A 16,385-nucleotide genomic window follows, 5' to 3' on the forward strand; every position below is an offset into this window, starting at 1 on the left:
AATGTATTAAGGCAATACTGTTAATCTAAGAATTAATTCATCGGTTTGACTCCATGCCATCCCAAAACAAAATAAATAAAACTATTATATATTATGGAAAATCGACCTTGTATCAGGCGGCACGGTAGTTCAACTGTAAAGTGTTGGCCTCACAGTTCTGAGTTCCAGGGTTCGATCCCGGCCTTGCCTGTGTGGAGTTTGCGTGTTCTCCCCATTGCCTGTGTGGGTTTTCTCCGGGCACTCCGGTTTCCTCCCACATCCTAAAAGCATGCGGCATTAATTGGACACTCTAAATTGCCCCTAGGTATGATTGTGTGCCTGTTTGTCTCTATGTGCCCTGCGATACGCTGGCAACAAGTTCAGGGTGTACCCTGCCTCCTGCCCGTTGACAGCTCAGATAGGCTCCAGCACTCCCTGTGACCCTTGTAAGCATAACTGGCTAAGAAAATCGATGGATGGACTTTGTATCATATGTTTATACACACTTTGAATGCCTTCCCACCCACCAAATGTTAAAGTAAACAACCAAGGAAAGCTTTTGTTGTCACGTCCCATCAGAACGAGAGTAGGACCCAAATGCAGGACTCGGAAGATGCCAGGTAGTTCAAGGAGAAACGTTTATTATATGCAGAGGTAGGGGATCGAGCAGGCAGTCCGGTGCAGCAGCGGTAGTTGGGACGTCGGGCGAAGAGAGCAGGTGAGTGGACAGGCAGGATTCGGTACACAGGAGAACAATCAAAGCAGGCAGAAGTAACGAAGGAGTCAGGCGTACAAGGTTGGTCGGAGAACAGGCGAAGGTCGGTACACACAGGTTCGATCAGGGATACCGCAGCGCACGAACAGGACATGAAGATCAACGAACTGGCGCCGGCCAGTTGTCTTCGGGGTCATATAAATCCACAGCATAATCAGGCTGCATGGGGCGCAGGTGTGCACCTCCAAATCAGCGCACCCGCGCGGGGACCCGCACAGCTCGTGCTGGAGCGGCAGGATCATGACATTTGTAATCTATTTCGGAAAATATTTGAATCCTTCCGCCAGTGGTGGCTTCCTGCAAGCCTCATTCATTAGTAGTTTTGGCATGGAGGGGTGAAAGGCTACATCAAAGACAAAAGGTAAGGAGAGCTGCAATTACGTTTTGTTGGATGTGCAATAATTTTTAATAAGCAGCACCTAATTGATTGGCAAAATGCTGCCACGTTGAGTTCTGCTCCAAGATGTCATGGTGAGGATATCTGTAGGTCTACGCACTATTGGCCAAGCAGTATGTGGGACGAAATGTGGGATGGCTCACTTGCCTGAGGCAGGCCTGTCCTCTCAAACAAGAATATAGTGTCATAATTCTTGATCTCTGAAGCGGTCTCTGTGGTCTGCTGACTGGTCGAGCCGGGCCAGACCTGCAAGAATCTAGCCCATTACTTCACACACAGCGCACATTTTTAAATTCATTCATATCTCATTCAGGCTCAGGTGTCATGATGTAAGAGCCGGGCCGGGCATTGACACATTTCTGCTGGTTTCTGGTCTGGTTAGTGATACAGTGTTCATTCACTAATAAGTTCGATGGAAACACTATCAAATAATTACATGTGCTCTGATAACTGATAACAAGACAGGTTATAATAACATAACTCACCGGTTCTTCCAGGTGTTCAAACCCCCCCAAAAAAAAGAAAAAAGAAAAAAAAAAGAATCCCACTGCACTACGCGACAGTAGCACTGCCTTGCTCATTTCCCCCCATCGTCTCCTGGCCCTTTCTATCCTCTTATCTTGTTTTCTTGGTTAGTGATTTCATGTCTTCACCAGGTTTCTCCCCTCAATCTACAAATGACTGTTGAAATGTTACTTGTGTTCAAATATCTAGACCTAGATCTAGTTTAATTATTGTTCTGCGGTGGTTTGCACCCATATTTCTGTCCCTGTCTGTTCCCTAAAATCCTTTTCTTTGTAGGTGTATTTTCAAGAAACATAAGATAAATGATTTGGAAAAAAAATATTGTATAAAATACTGTATTTCAAACTCCCATGTTGCACAGCAACTGTGGCAACAGAAACACATACAGATTCACCATTCTGCAAGGCTTTGTAGGTGAATGGGACACATAAAAAAAAGGGAAAAAAAGCCTTATGTCATTTATTGCCTTTTGAAATCAAAAGGGTGCAGTGGTGCAGGTGTAGACTGATGGCCTCACAGTTCTGAGGAGTGGGTTCAAATCCCGGCCCTGCCTGTGTGGAGTTTGGCTGTTATCCCGATGTCTGTGTGGGTTTCCTTTGGGCACTCTGGTTTCCCCCCACATCCCAGAAACATTGCCTCTTGTTATGATTGTGAGATTGTTGTCTGTCTCCATGTGCCCTGTGATTGGCTGGCAACCAGTTCAGGGTGTACCCCGCCTTCTGCCCGATGACAGCTGGTGTAGGCTCCAGTACTCCTGCTACCCTTGTGAGGATAAGGGGTTAAGAAAATGGATGGATGGATGAAATCAATCGATAGCATAGATATCAACTTAAACGTCACACTAATTTTAACCAGTTAAGCATAAAACAAGAGGAGAAAAATAGGATTTTGATGGCATGGGACTTTTAAACAAGAAATGCTAGAAATTAAAATTCAACAAAAAATACAATGAAGGCAACTAATTAAACAACAGGACAATCCTCTATTGTTGTTGGTACAGATCCAGAATGAATTCATCCAACAAGGCTGCCTGAACTTCAGACTTATACCAGTGTTGTTTTCCAATGCGACTAAGGTGGGTAAAACATGACATTTTAGAATTTAATACAAAATGTTATTTGTTTTATTTATTAGGTTTCTGACACACAGCATTAGTGCAACAAAAACAATACACCACTTACAATATAATAACTGGACTGGAATTTTGTGGACAGTTTCTCGGTGCAGCCAAGGTGTAGTGGGGTTTGGCTTGTTGGCCTCAGCATTGCATCTCTGCTCTTTGCAGATGATGTGGTTGTGTTGCCCTCATCAAGACCTCAGATAAGCACAAGAAAATGAACAGATTATAGACTAAAATCAACTGATAACTTAGTGCTTCCATGACAACAGCCAAAAAGAATTTTCAAAGCAAGGAACAAGCAATGACTCACACATTTGAAAGATTAGACCAGATGTGTCAAACATGTAGCCTGCAGGTTAGAACCGGCCCATTAGGAGGTCCAGTCAGGCCCGTGGAGGTTGAAAACACATTTAGTACTATTTGCAAGGACTGAAGGTCAAAGAATGCCAAGTTTCAGGAGGACATTATTATAATATGGTGTAGCATGTTCATCCATTCATCCATTTTTCAAACCGCTGATTCTCACATTTTCACACAGTGAAAATAAATACAATGGCATGAAAAAGTATTTACTCTGTCCTCTGATTTTTTTTTCCCCATATCTATCACACATAGAGGTTTTAAATCACCAAACCAATTTTAATATCACTGAAAGATAACATAAGGGAATAGAAAGTTATTTTCAAATGACCACTCAATTTATTAAAGGTACAAAAAAATCCAAACCTTTCTGACCTTCTGTGAAAAATTATTTGCCTTCCCGCTTGTTAAATCACAAAGTCACTGTGATTAACCAAAAATTTAGGAAAGGAGAGTTCAATTTCACAAGCCACACCCAAACATGGTTACCACCATACTTAATGAATCAAGAACTAAGTTAAATAGACGGTCAGAGAATGTGGAGTAAGCTGCAAGAGCTCAAGAACCAATTCACCATGCCACAATCCAAAGAAATTCAAGAAGAAATGAGGAAAAAAAGTGATTGAAATCCATCACTCAGGAAAAGGTTACAAAGCCATTCCCAAGGCTTTGGGGCTCCAGCGAACCACTATCAGAGACAAATGGAGAAAACTGTGAACAGTGGGAAAGGTTCCCAGGAGTGGACAACCAACTAAAATTACTCCAAGAGTGCAATGGCAAATCATCCCGAGGTAACAAAAGAACATCGAACAACATTTAGAGATGTTAATGATAAGTGTTCGTGACTACCATAAGAAAGACACTGGGCAACAATGGCATCTGTGGAAGTTTCCTGGCAAAGGCCCCTGCTGCCAGCGAAGAATACGACTCGTCTCAGTTTTGCCAAAATTCCTCCTGATGACTTTTAGTCAAGTCAAATCTTGTATTCATGTTTTTGGACTTTGCCTTTTACCACATGTTTTTTGTGCTTTTGCCTTTTTGGACAGCTACTGTAATAAACTTCCTTTGAAAAGCACTACCCCTTGTCCCAATGCTCGTGATAGCAAGTCTACCTCTGAAAGGCAATAAATAAATAAATAATATATATATATATATATATATATATATATATATATATATATATATTCATGCGCACATACACACATTGAAGTGGCCAAGTTAAAGTCTGGATTTAAGTCCAATTGAGATGCTGTGATGGCGTAACCTTAAATGCGCAGTTCAAGCTAGAAAACCCTCCAATATGGCGCAGTTGAAACTATTCTGCAAGGAGGAGTGGAACAAAATTCCTTCAGAGCAATATGAAAAATTCATCAATTATCGCAAATGATTGATTTCAGTTATTCCTGCCAAGGGTGGCACAACCCGTTATTCGGTTCAGGGGTCAAAAAATGTTGGATTTAATTGAAAATTTTTAAATTCATTTGAAAACTGAATTTTGTATTTCCTTGGGTTGTCTTTGAGTGACACTAACATTGGTTTGATTATTTGAAACATGTGTGTGTGATATGCAAGAAAAAAAAATTAGGAACTGGGCAAATACTTTGTCACAGCACTGTACCTCCTGTACAAATGTTTTGAGACGTATTACATATCACTTCTGTGCCATCCATGCCGTTTTTTGAGGATATATGTTTTGAATCCCAAGAGATTTTGTTCTGCAGTGCAGCCTCTCACCCTCCATTCGGCAACAATCTGTAGCAGCTTTCCTACGGCATCTAGTGGCTATCAGAACAATGTGAGCTAAAGCTACGTAGAAACCAGTGTAATGGGAACATTTAAAAAAACAAAAAAAAGCGAGGATTTCAATTGTGCGCGCTCTCTTGTTTTTATTTATTTCTTTTTTTAAATGTAGTCATTGTGCTCATACTACGTAGTTTGAGCTCACATTGTTTTGATAAAGACCTGAAGCCATTGAGCTCTCGTTGTTTTAGACTGCTGGGCTGCTTCCGGGTTCCTTGCGTCAGCAAAGACATTTCTTTTAAAAGCAGATGCATAACTAGTTGTTGTAGTTTACATTTTATGTCTTAGTTTAAGTTAAAACAAACCAATGAGCAGTTGTTTCTAGTCTTTTGTGCCGTAGCAACACATTTGCTACGCTAATGATCGTAAAATGCGAAGCTCCCCTGAGGAGATCAGAGAGCTCAGGTTGGGGCGCAGATTACCGTAATATATATAAATGTGAAACATAAGGCATCAAATATATCAAAATGTGTATGTATAGCTTGTTTACCACTCTATGTACCTGTATACGGCTATAAAATGTCATTATAAATAATTTTATCCATACCTAAATATTATGCGCTCTATTAACTTTTTGAAAATATTTTGGGAAAAATTTGCACATTTCAGAAATTAGAGTAATTTTGAGTCAGTGAAGCACATAAAAACCACACATTTAAAATAAATGTCTTTTAATAATAAACGTATATATAATATGTTCACATGCATATCATTCCCTCTGTGTCTCTTAATGCAGGGGTCAGGAATGTAAGGCTCGCAAGCCAGGTGTGGCTCTTTTGATGATTACTTTTGGCTTGTAGATAAAATATTTTCACAAGAAAAAAAAATCTACTTATGGATTAATTTCTCTCTGTGTGCACTGATGGTGCTCTGCCTTTGCTATTTCAAAATACAGGACAACAACAACACATTTAGCGCTTTGGTGAATGTGTTGCGTGACCGTGAACCTCGGGGATGGATCATTCATAAAATGAGGAAGCACTTAAATTATTTTATGACAAAGAAGTGAACGATTTGATCTTTTTAAGGAACTGATTCGACTGATTCAGTGCACTCAAAAGAACTTCCATTCCCATCCCTATTTGACACCCCTAGATGAGATGCATTTTCTAAACACAGTAAATGCCTTGGCCTAACCCTATTGTAAGCCAAACCTCGTTGCTATGAACAGGACATGCTGATCTCATTGTACCACTATGCTACTTGCATAATGTTTGGAAAAATAAAAATGTATTTTAATGTGATTTCTCCATCTCCTTGCTCTCTTTCTGAGACAGAAACATGTCCCCAATTGGCTTCAGAACACAAGGATATACCGGTGGCCCCAAGACATGCAGGACCTGCTGTTGCGCCTGCTTAGAGTGGAGCGCTACATCATTCCACAGGCAGAAGAATCGCTCACCCTCACAATTCGGCCACTCTGAAAAAAAATTTGGAATAACAGTATGAAAAGATACCCTACTAACCTTGAAGAGAAAATGACTTTTGCAATGATTTTTTTTTTTTACTTTTCTTGCCCTGGTCTTTCTGAATCGATATCCAGTTCTAATTTTGTATCATAATCCTCTCTGAGCACCAGTTTTCTGCGTGGCAAAGTTTGAAAGGAGAACAAATGATTTCAATTAAAATGTCTCAAGTAGGGGATAAGGGATGTCGTTAGCCCCCTCTGTTAACTGATTTTTTTTTCCCACCTTTGTGGAAAACACATTGCCAAAGCCCAGAGGAGGGGACCAACAACATAACCCATCTCCTATTCACATGGCATTCATCCATTCCAAAGAATTACTCCTTGACCATTGGGTAACTCCTTCAGGACCTTTCGGTAACCATCTCCCAAATGAATGGAATATCCATGAGGGAGTTTCCACCTAACAATTCTGGTGAACAGACAATGGCCTCTCACCCATGCATCTTAACGGCTGTCCCCCTTTTTTTGCATTCCAGAAGAATGATTCCATATGTGATGGGACATGCGACTAAATTGGACCATAAATAGTTGGATTTTCCACACAAACACTAAGTCTTGTTGCATGAACTGATGAAGTCTGGAAGGAAAAATTATTCGAGGACAGACAGAACGGTTCGGCTGCGATTGATTCAATGCCCTGAAAATGAAAGTATTAGGATGAATGAGAATATTCACAGGCACATTGACCTTGTATCAATTTTGTAGGCGTGCTGGAGCCTATCCCACCTGTCAATCGGCACTGAACTGTTTTCCAGCCAATCGCAGGGCACATCGAGACAAACAGCCGCACTCATCACACTTAGGGGCAATTTCAAGTGTGGAATTAATGTTGCATGTTTTTGGGATGTGGGAAGAAACCCAAGTGCCCGAAGAAAACCCACCCAGACATGGGGAGAACATGCAAACTTCACACAGGAGGTTCTGGGATTGAACCCGGCTGGGACCTCAGAACTGTAAGGCCAACCCTTTCCAGCTGAACCACCGTGCTGCCCCTTTGGATTTTATTTATACTTTTTAAATAAACCTGCGGTTGTCATCCATTTCAATTCCAACTCTGGGTGGACAACAGCTACAGTAATTCTATATATTTCATGAGTTATAACGAGTACAGTATTTAGGGATAAAAATATGAGGCTTTTGCTTCTGGTGCCTAAACTGATAGCATCTTAAACAGAGGGTTGTGGCCAGCCTGATCGTAATTCAATAAATCCTGCTGAATTTGGATCGAAAGTTGTGAATACTCGACGTGGGACGCTCCTGGTGATGACTTCAGTGGACTAAAATCATCATCTGTGTAATCTTAGTACCCTAATTGGAACCGTATCATTTGTGTTGAAGCTGCTCGGCCCAAGTTAGCCTAGCCTAGATTGCTAACAACAAAACACATCTGTATTCTAATATTTAAAAATTTGTACTTACAAAATCGGCAAAACCTATGTTTTGTATACAAGGACAGTAAGCACTTGGTAGAAAGTTGGGCAAGTAGAAATGTCAACTTAAACTTACTTATAGTCCCAGACCACCTTAGCTTAGCTGGATAACAACGAGACGTGTGTTGAAACCGTACTGTTGAAGAAACATCGAACATGAGTAACTTCATAACTTGTATGACGAGGGCTGTGAGGACTTATAGGAAATACATGTCTTATCTTAGTACATCTTAGTACCAAATTGGTGCTGTAACGTTCGCATTGAAGCTGCTCAGCCCAAGCTATCGTAGCGCGCAAACAACATTACCGACGCAGAGTATACAACGAGGACCAAACATCAAACCTAGACTCAACCTTCAACTATGAGAGTGAGGGCCATTGTGGTTTGAATCCCTTCCATCACCATATCCTTTATATTTTCACACAGGTAGTATGTGATCTGTATGCCTTGATTACTGACTTTGTTTATTTGATTACTTGTTTTGACTATCTGCAGCCCGAAGGGGGACACAATTCCTATGTGTCCTGTAGGCCGGTCCCAAGCCCAGATAAATGCGGCAGGAAGGGCATCTAGTATAAAACTGTGCCAAACATATTTGAGCGTTCATCAAATGAATTCCATAACGGATAGGTTGTGGCCCAGGCTTACTATGCCCGCCCCCAGCACTGTTAATCTGCAAGACGTAGGTAGAAATTCAGATAATGTAGGTCGAAGACAAAAAAACGGATGAAAGCGGCTTAGTCGGCAGAAGAAAAAGAGGAATGCACAGAGCCTATACAACTGAGTGTAGGGACTTTGAATGTTGGGACTATGACAGGAAAAGCTTGGGAGTTAGTTGACATGATGATGAGGAGAAAGGTTGATATATTGTGCATCCAAGAGAGCAAGTGGAAAGGGAGTAAGGCTAAAAGTTTAGGTACAGGGTTTAAATTATTTTATCCTGAAGTAGATGGGAAGAGAAATGGAGTAGGGGTTATTTTAAACGAAGAGCTGGCTAAGAATGTTTTGGAGGTGAAAAGAGTATCAGATCGAGTGATGAGGCTGAAATTTGAAATTGAGGGTATTGTGTATAATGTGATTAGCGGCTATGCCCCACAGGCAGGATGTGACCTTGAGTTGAAAGACAAATTCTGGAAGGAACTGGACGAGGTAGTCCTGAGCATCCTAGAGAGAGATACAGTTGTGATTGGTGCAGATTTCAATGGACATGTTGGTGAAGGAAACAGGGGCGATGAAGAAGTGATGGGTAAGTACGGCATTCAGCAAAGGAACTTTGAGGGGCAGATGGTGGTGGACTTCGCAAAAAGGATGGAATTGGCAGTGGTGAACACTTATTTCCAGAAGAGACAGGAACAGAGTGACCTACAAGAGCGGAGGTAGAAGCATGCAGTTGGATTATATTTTGTGCAGATGATGTAATCTGAAGGAGGTTACTGAGTGTAAGGTAGTGGTGGGTGAGAGTGTAGCTCAACAGCATAGGACCTTGGTGTGTAGGATGATTCTGGCAGTGGGTAGGAAAGTTAAGAAGACAAAAGGTAAAGCAGAGAATCAGGTAGTGGGAGTTGAGAACGAAGAATATTGTGTGGCCTTTCGGAAAGTGGTGAGACAGGCTCTAGATGGACAGGAAGAGCTCCCGGAAGACTGGAATACTTCTGTCAAGGTACTCAGAGAGGCAGGCAGGAGAGTACTTGGGGTGCCTTCTGTTAGGAAAGGGGAGAAGGAGACTTGGTGGTGGAACCCCAAAATACAGGAAGTCCTCCAAGGAAAGAGATTAGCGAAGAAGAAGTGGGACATGGAGAGGACTGAGGAGAGGCGGAAGGAATACATTGAGATGCGACGTAGGGCAAAGGTAGAGGTGGCGAAGGCTAAACAACAGGGATATGACGACATGTACACCAAGTTATATACGAAAGAAGGAGAAAAGGATCTCTACAGGTTGGCGAGACAGAGTGATAGAGATGGGAAAGATGTTCAGCAAGTCAAGGGGATTAAGGATAGTGATGGAAATATGTTGACTGGTACAAGTAGTGTGCAAAGTAGATGGAAAGAGTACTTTGCGAAGTTAATGAATGAAGAAAATGGGAGAGAAGAAGAGGCAAGCGTGAATGAGCAGGAAGTGGCATCACAAAGGGGGAAGTTAGAAAGGCACTGAATGGAATGGAAAATAAATGACATACCGGTGGAGGTATGGAAGCAATTTGGAGAGGTGGCTGTGGAGTTTCTGACCAATTTATTCAATAGAAAACTAGTGAGAGGGAAGATGCCAGAAGAATGGAAGAAAAGTGTGCTAGTCCCCATTTTTTAAGAACAAAGGCAATGTTCAGAGTTGTGGAAACTAGAGAGGAATAAAGATGATGAGCCACTGTAAGATAAGCTTACACATTTCACAGAGGCCTGTGAAATGTATCACCTCATGTGTCATAAGTCTCTTTTAATGACTCTGTTGCTGTGCAGGGATGCGTGTGTGTGCTGTTTGTCTATGGGAAGTTTAAGAGCTCAAGGTGACTGCAAATTTATGATAACTGCATTCTTGTGGGTTTTTGTAACAGGAAGAACTGTGTCTACTCAGAGGACACCCGGCCTTGAGAAGATTAACTGTCTCTGTATAACAACTTTACTTGTCTTGTGAAACCTGGTCTCCCCCACCCTATGTGTGGAGCTCAATAAAATGTGTGGTTTTGGGGAGACTCGGAGAGAGTCTTACGGGCGGGCTTGGAGGATATGTTCTTCTTCCCCCGAACTTTCCCCAAACTGCAGTTTGGTAAAAAATAACTCTGCCTCTGTCTCAATCATTTTATCCTGGTGCCGTGAGCTTCTGGGTCCACATTGAGCGAGAAGTCCGTGCTTTGGACCTAACAGCCACACAATGAAGTTATGGGAAAGAGTAGTGGAGGCTAGACTCAGGACAGAAGTAAGTATCTGCAAGCAACAGTATGGTTTCATGCCTTGAAAGAGTATCACAGATGCATTATTTGCCTTGAGGGTGCTCGTGGAAAAGTACAGAGAAGGTCAGAAGGAGCTACATTGTGTCTTTGTGGATCTCAAGAAAGCCTATGATAGAGTACCAAGAGAGGAATTGTGGTACTGCATGCATAAGTCTGGTGTGGCATAGAAGTATGTTAAAATAGTACAGGACATGTATGATGGCAGCAGAACAATGGTGAGATGTGCCTTAGGTGTGACAGAAGAATTTAAGGTGGAGGTGGGACTGCATCAGGGATCAGCTCTGAGCCCCTTCCTGTTTGCAGTGGTAATGGATAGGCTGACAGATGAGGTTATAATGGAATCCTCTTGGACTATGATGTTCGCAGATGATATTGTGATCTGCAGTGAAAGCAGGGAGCAGGCAGAGGAACAATTAGAAAGATGGAGGCACACACTGGAAAGGAGAGGAAAGAAGATTAGCCAAAGCAAAACAGAATATATGGGCATGATTGTGAAAAGCGGAGGAGGAAGAGTGAAGCTCCAGGGAAAAGAGATAGCGAGGGCGGACGACTTCAAATACTTGGGGTCAACAATACAGAGCAATGGAATTTGTGGTAAGGAAGTGAAGAAACGGGTCCAAGCGGGGTGGAACAGTTGGCGGAAGGTGTCTGGTGTTCTATACGACAGAAAAGTCTCCGCTAGGATGAAGGGCAAAGTTTATAAAACAGTGGTGAGGCCAGCCATGATGTACGGATTAGAGACGGTGGCACTGAAGAAACAACAGGAAGCAGAACTGGAGGTAGCAAAAATGAAGATGCTGAGGTTCTCACTTGGAGTGAACAAGTTGGATAGGATTAGAAATAAGATCATTAGAGGGACAGCCAAAGTTGGATGTTTTGGAGACAAGGTTAGAGAGAGCAGACTTAGATGGTTTGGACATATTCAGAGGCGAGAGAGTGAGTATATTGGTAGAAGGTTACTGAGGATGGAGCTGCCAGGCAAAACAACAAGAGGAAGACCAAAGAAAAGGTTGTGGGATGTTGTGAGGGAGGACATGAGGAGAGTGGGTGTTAGAGATATATGAGATAGGCTTAGATGGAAAAAGATGACACGCTGAGGCGACCCCTAAAAGGACAAGCGGAAAGGAAAAGAAAACGTATTTAGGAATAGGAACAAGAGCGACAATTGTCAAGCACACGGATCTCAATATATTAGGCTATAAAAGCTCAATTTTAGCATGAAGAAAGATGTCCAAGCCCACCAGCCTTTTCTCTACATCTGGCCAAAAATGTTTTTTTCGGTTGAGTATTGAGCGTCACACATTTATCGGCTCCTGCATGAGGCCACTTCCTGTCAACACGAGGCCTGCCAAGGTCAATAAATCCAGTTTTTATTGTTCCACAAATATGTGCCAGTAGTCTCAGCCTTATCTTTGGAGTTGCAGCCACACAGTCACAGATGTGTTTCCATAGAGGCCTATAAAGTATATTACCTTCCAACGCGTATCTACAAATTGTATTTCCCACCTCTATCATTTAGGCCAGTGATTTCCAACCTTAATGAAACCAAAGCACATATTTTACAATTGAAAAGATCTCATGGCACACCAACAAACAATCATGTCACAAAAAAGTGCATACTTTAATTACTGTACGTACTTCATGGGATCTAATAGAAGAACATTTATTTATTTGTGTTACTATGCCTCACTGGAATAAATAGACTAACAAAGATACATTATTTCTAGTAAATGAGCGATTGGTTCATATGTGATCATTTCCCACGAAACACCTGAAAAGTGCTCGCGACACATTGTGTCACTGCACACTGGTTGGAAATCACTGATTTAGGGAACATGGCTGTTTTTAGTTTCCTAGAAGCAATTTTATCTTTTTATCTGTCATTGTTGAGTGCAAAACATTGCAAGTTTATTTGCTGTAAAAATGACATTGGCTGTTGAGGAAGCTATAGGCCTTGTGACTTTTTGCTTTAGCAGACGTTACATTTCTTTCATCTAACAACAGGAAAATTCCATAATCACCATCAGGGCAGCACGGTGGAAGAGCTGTAGAACGTTGCCCTCACAGTTCTGAGATTCAAATCCCAGCCTGCCCGTGTCAAGTTTTCATGATCTACCACTGCTTGCGTGGGTTTTTTCTGGGCACTCCGGTTTCCTCCCACATCACAAAAACATGCAACATTATTCGGACACACTAAATTGCCCCAACGTGTGATTTTGAGAACGACTCTTGTCCGTCTCCATGTGCCCTGCGATTGGCTGGCAACCAGTTCAGTGTGTACCCTGCCTCCTGCCTGATGACAGCTGGTATCGGTTCAAGCACTCCGTAACCCTTGTGAGGACAAGTGGCACTGAAAATGGATGCATAGCATCAGTCGTACTCATGCTGAACATTATACAGTGCATTTGTAGTCTACACTCACTATAGCAGGTTTCACATGATGCTATTTAAATGAGGCCATCTACACCCAAGTACACTGAAAAGGGCAATCACACATGCATAAAAAGAGTATACTGCCAAAAGCATTCTATATCAAAGATTATGTATCCATCCATCCATCCATTTTCTTAGCGGCTTATCCTCACAAGGGTCACATGGAATGCTGGAGCCTATCCCAGCTCTCAATGGGCAGGAGGCGGAGTTTACCCTGAACTGGTTGCCAGCCAACTGAAGGGCAAATAGAGACAGTCGCACTCACAATCACACCCAGGGGAAATTAAGCGTGTCCAATTAATGTTGCATGTTTTGGGGATGTGGGAGGAAACCAGAGTGCCTGGAGAAAACCCATGTAGGCAAAGAGAGAACATGCAAACTCCACACAGGTGGGTCGGGGATTGAACCCGGGACCACCAGAACTGTGAAGCCAAGTCTTTCCAGCTGCACCAACATGCCGCCTGCTTAACATTTCTAATATATTTAATGAAATCAGAAGCTAACACACAGCAAATCCAAAATTACCAGAAATAAGCCCAATGAATATTAGTTTTCATGGTTTCACTTCGGCGACACGGTGTAAAGCATTGGCCTCATAGGTCTGAGGACCGGGGTTCAAATCCCGGCCCAGTCTATGTGGCGTTTGCATGTTCTCCCTGTGCCTGCATAGGTTTTCTCTGGCCACTCTGGTTTCCTCCCACATCCCCAAAACATGCATTCATTGGAATCTCTAAATTGCCCCTAGATGTGATTGTGACTGATGTCTGTCTCCATGTGCCCTCTGATTGGCTGGCAACCACTTCAGGGTTTACCCCGCCTCCTGTCCGTTGATAGCTGGGATAGGCTCCAGCACTCCTGCGATCTTCGTGAGGATAAGTGGCTAAGAAAATGGATGGATGGATTCACTACATTCAAAAGTATTGGATTTCTCTATAAATTATAATTAGGAATACATGTTTGTAAAATAAATGATCTTGAATCAATTGCATTAATTAAGTGTAACAGCAATTTAAGACCTTGTTTTGTTTCAAAATCACTCGATATTAAAAATAAGCCCATGTTTATAGTTTTGCTTTCACTCTGACTTTTGTGGTTATGCCCCCAAAATAACAAAATAAATATAGCACACTCAGGCTAATCAAGTAGCTCTCTATCCTTGAGACCACGCATCCTGATGGTGTCATAAATTTTTCCACCTTGTACTACAAAAATAATATTGTATAAAGTACCACTATACGACACAACACCAATTAAAATTACTTACCCGATCCTTCTTGCTGTTAGGCGCATCACCCGTTCAATAGGAGCTGGTTTTGTAGTTTTCATATTATGTTGTAGGATTCATACCCAAATTTACTGCCTTCTGATGTGCCGGTGCGTGGCTGTGCTCGTCAACAGTAGCTTTTTTTTTATTTTTTTTATTCTGCTGCCTATAAGACTTTCCACGAACCGGCGAGTAATTTCAGCAATATTAAATTACATTTGCATGCTAGTGACAAAAAAACTAATATACTCATCTAGGGTACCCTTCTTTTGGGTAAAATACATTTTCACCTAGATTTCAACTGTTGGCATTTTTTTTGGGAGGCAGGGTAAACCCTGAACTGGTTGACAGCCAATCGCAGAGCACATAGAGACAAACAGCCACACTCACAATCACACCGAAGGGCAATTTAGAGTGTCCAATTTATGTTGGGTGTTTTTAGGATGTGGGAGGAAAACGGAGTGCCCAGAGAAAATCCAGCAGGCATGGGGAGAACATGCAAACTCCACACAGGAGGGGCCGGGACTGAACCCGGGTCCATTATGTATTTTTCTTCAAACTGACTTTTTTTTTTTTTTTTTTTTGTAAACTGAAACAATTACAATTTGGGATGGTCGAATTGGAGGAGGAGACTGTCTTCTTGGGAAACGGTTGCATCAACAACAGATTATATTCATTGACTGATTAATTATTCTTTGATGATGTATGCGATGATGTTAATTGCATATTCACAAACCTTCAAATCAGTAAATGAAACAGAAAATCCTGGTTGATAAGTGAATATTTTGCCTTGACACGTTTTATTAAAATTTGTGATGAAACACACCAGCTCCATTATTTAATTGTCTCCCCCCCGTACGACTTTAACTAATTTTTGCTAAGTCATTCATACATTTTCTGCGCTGCTTGTCCTCATTTGGTTCGTTAGGGTGCTGGAGCCTATCCCAGCTGACTTGGGTGAGAGGCGCTCTGAACATGCCACCAACCACAGGGCACATACAATATAGCCATTTGCAGTCATGAAATTGTTTTAGCAAACACACTGTTAAATGTGACCTCTGGTTACTTCTAACAGTGTAAATACAAGGCAATCATAATGTTTTGAAGACATATGAGTCCAAACAACCAAAATAATTTTGTGACTAATTTCACGACGAGCGTTGTCGATAGATGCTGGCCGCCGGTCTTGATCACAGCATCGCCCCGCGTCGAGCCGTACCCTCCCCAATTTTTTTTCAACGAATCTACACGTTTAACAATTATGACATTTTCATCTGAAAAAAAAAATCGGAATTCCGCGAATCCGACGAAAATTCTCATCCCTGGTGTTAGAGAGGAAGATAAAGAAGATAGGCTTACACGAAAAAGAATGACGCATTGTAGCAAACCCCTAATGGGACAAGGCGAAAGGAAAAGAAGAATCCTTGGCTGGTGACCAGTCCCGGCTATCCTATTAAAACAACTACGGTAGACGCAATTGATGTATCGTGACGTTACTTGTACAATTTTCAGGACTTACTTTCATAGTCACTACTAGTACTAGAAGCTCGCAGTTGTCAAACTGCGCACTTTTACCTCGTTAGTTATATGTAGTAGTTCAAGTGCGTAGAAATATAATTTATCACGCTTGACAGAAGTGTAAAAACGTCACTGGTAAGACAGGCACCCTTACGAGTGCGTCCAACTCGCTTTGCAGCTTTACTAACTTCTTTTCCTTTCGGCTTGTCCCGTTAGGGGTCGCCACAGCGTGTCATCTGAGATGCAAGCATATTTATTTGGCACAATTTTACGCCGGATGCCCTTCCTGACGCAATCCCTCTGCATTTTAGCAATGGTCTTCATGCTAGTGAAGAGTGGACAAAGATAATGAAATGAACTTTTAATACTG

General features: G+C 41.9%; 1 protein-coding gene and 1 long non-coding RNA gene across 11 annotated transcripts in view; one reads left to right on the forward strand and one right to left on the reverse strand.

The window, feature by feature from the left end:
- traf3ip2a (TRAF3 interacting protein 2a) overlaps window positions 1-12,813 on the forward strand; it is a 29,606-nt gene extending 16,793 nt beyond the window's left edge. For 5 of the 7 annotated variants that reach the window (XM_061812553.1, XM_061812556.1, XM_061812552.1 and 2 more), the window contains 2 exons: window positions 2,677-2,751; window positions 6,234-12,813. In XM_061812553.1, the coding sequence (XP_061668537.1) occupies window positions 2,677-2,751; window positions 6,234-6,380 (222 nt within the window). In that variant the 3' untranslated portion in view covers window positions 6,381-12,813. Of the gene's footprint in view, window positions 1-2,676; window positions 2,852-6,233 lie in introns of those variants that run through there. The other 2 variants (XM_061812557.1, XM_061812558.1) reach the window with 2 other exon arrangements.
- On the reverse strand, window positions 377-16,345 carry LOC133496692 (uncharacterized). Of its 4 annotated transcripts, XR_009793840.1 has the most exons (5): window positions 14,498-16,345; window positions 6,297-6,376; window positions 3,107-3,225; window positions 2,858-3,026; window positions 377-2,438 (listed from the first exon to the last, which is right to left on the reverse strand). It is a non-coding gene; the product is annotated as an uncharacterized LOC133496692 (long non-coding RNA). The 4 variants fall into 4 exon arrangements; XR_009793841.1 differs by having other exon boundaries at window positions 2,858-3,225; window positions 16,073-16,345; XR_009793838.1 differs by having other exon boundaries at window positions 2,858-3,225.
- Between the last annotated feature and the right edge of the window lie 40 nt (window positions 16,346-16,385).

Source organism: Syngnathoides biaculeatus, chromosome 23 (genome assembly GCF_019802595.1).
Source record: "Syngnathoides biaculeatus isolate LvHL_M chromosome 23, ASM1980259v1, whole genome shotgun sequence".
In the NCBI taxonomy this organism is placed as follows: domain Eukaryota; kingdom Metazoa; phylum Chordata; class Actinopteri; order Syngnathiformes; family Syngnathidae; genus Syngnathoides; species Syngnathoides biaculeatus.